The 691-nt window shown below is 70.3% G+C and overlaps 1 protein-coding gene across 1 annotated transcript in view; it reads left to right on the top strand.

Moving 5' to 3' along the window:
- The first annotated feature begins 267 nt into the window (after positions 1-267).
- FAM184B (family with sequence similarity 184 member B) overlaps positions 268-691 on the top strand; it is a 121,808-nt gene continuing 121,384 nt past the window's right edge. Inside the window, exon 1 of the mRNA XM_014838784.3 lies at positions 268-691. This exon is cut by the window's right edge and continues 34 nt beyond it. Within this exon, the coding sequence (XP_014694270.1) occupies positions 579-691 (113 nt within the window). The 5' untranslated portion in view covers positions 268-578.

Consider the following 691-nt stretch of genomic DNA (forward strand, 5'->3'; position numbering starts at 1 on the left):
CGGTCAAGGTGCCCGGTTCGTCGCCACCCGCTCGCCCCGAAGTACATCACCAGGGGCCCCCCTCCCCAGACCGCGCGCCCCAGCTGCCCGAGGCCGAGGCTGTTTCTTCCTCCTCGGCCTGGGATGCCCAACACGGGCAGGGTCCGTCGCCCCTGAGTCCGGAGCCTGGCGCCACACACGTGTCCGAGACACCGCGCCCAGCCAGCGCAAACCTCTCCAAGGCCAACGGCTCCACGTAGCGGAAGCTTTACCATTGCGGGCGAAACCCGCACGAGCCGGAACGCGGCGCGCAAATCGCGAGCAGCACGTGCGGGTCCTCGGCGCCTCGCCGCAGGGTGCGGGTGCCCGCAGAGCCGCGAACCAACGAGCGAGCGCCGGAGGAGGGAGGGTGGGCGCGCGGAGGCCAGGAGGCGGACACCTCGGGGAAGCAGGGGCCACGCGGCGGTGCGGGCAGCGGGACTGCAGTGCCGCCTCTCCCGAGACAGCCCACACGCTCACACGGCCGCGCGCACTCACGTGCACACCGTGGGCAGCGAGAACTCGAGCGAGAGCCCTTGAGCGCTGGACGCGTTTTAGCGATGGCTTCTGCCCTCAACAGCAAAATTCACGCGCCCGGGACTTGCTCGGGCTCCAAAGCTGATGCCCGCGGTGGCGCGGGCTGGAGAATGGACTGCGATCCTGAGATGCACGT

The sequence above is a fragment of the Equus asinus genome, chromosome 3 (assembly GCF_041296235.1).
Source record: "Equus asinus isolate D_3611 breed Donkey chromosome 3, EquAss-T2T_v2, whole genome shotgun sequence".
Classification (NCBI taxonomy): Eukaryota; Metazoa; Chordata; class Mammalia; order Perissodactyla; family Equidae; genus Equus; species Equus asinus.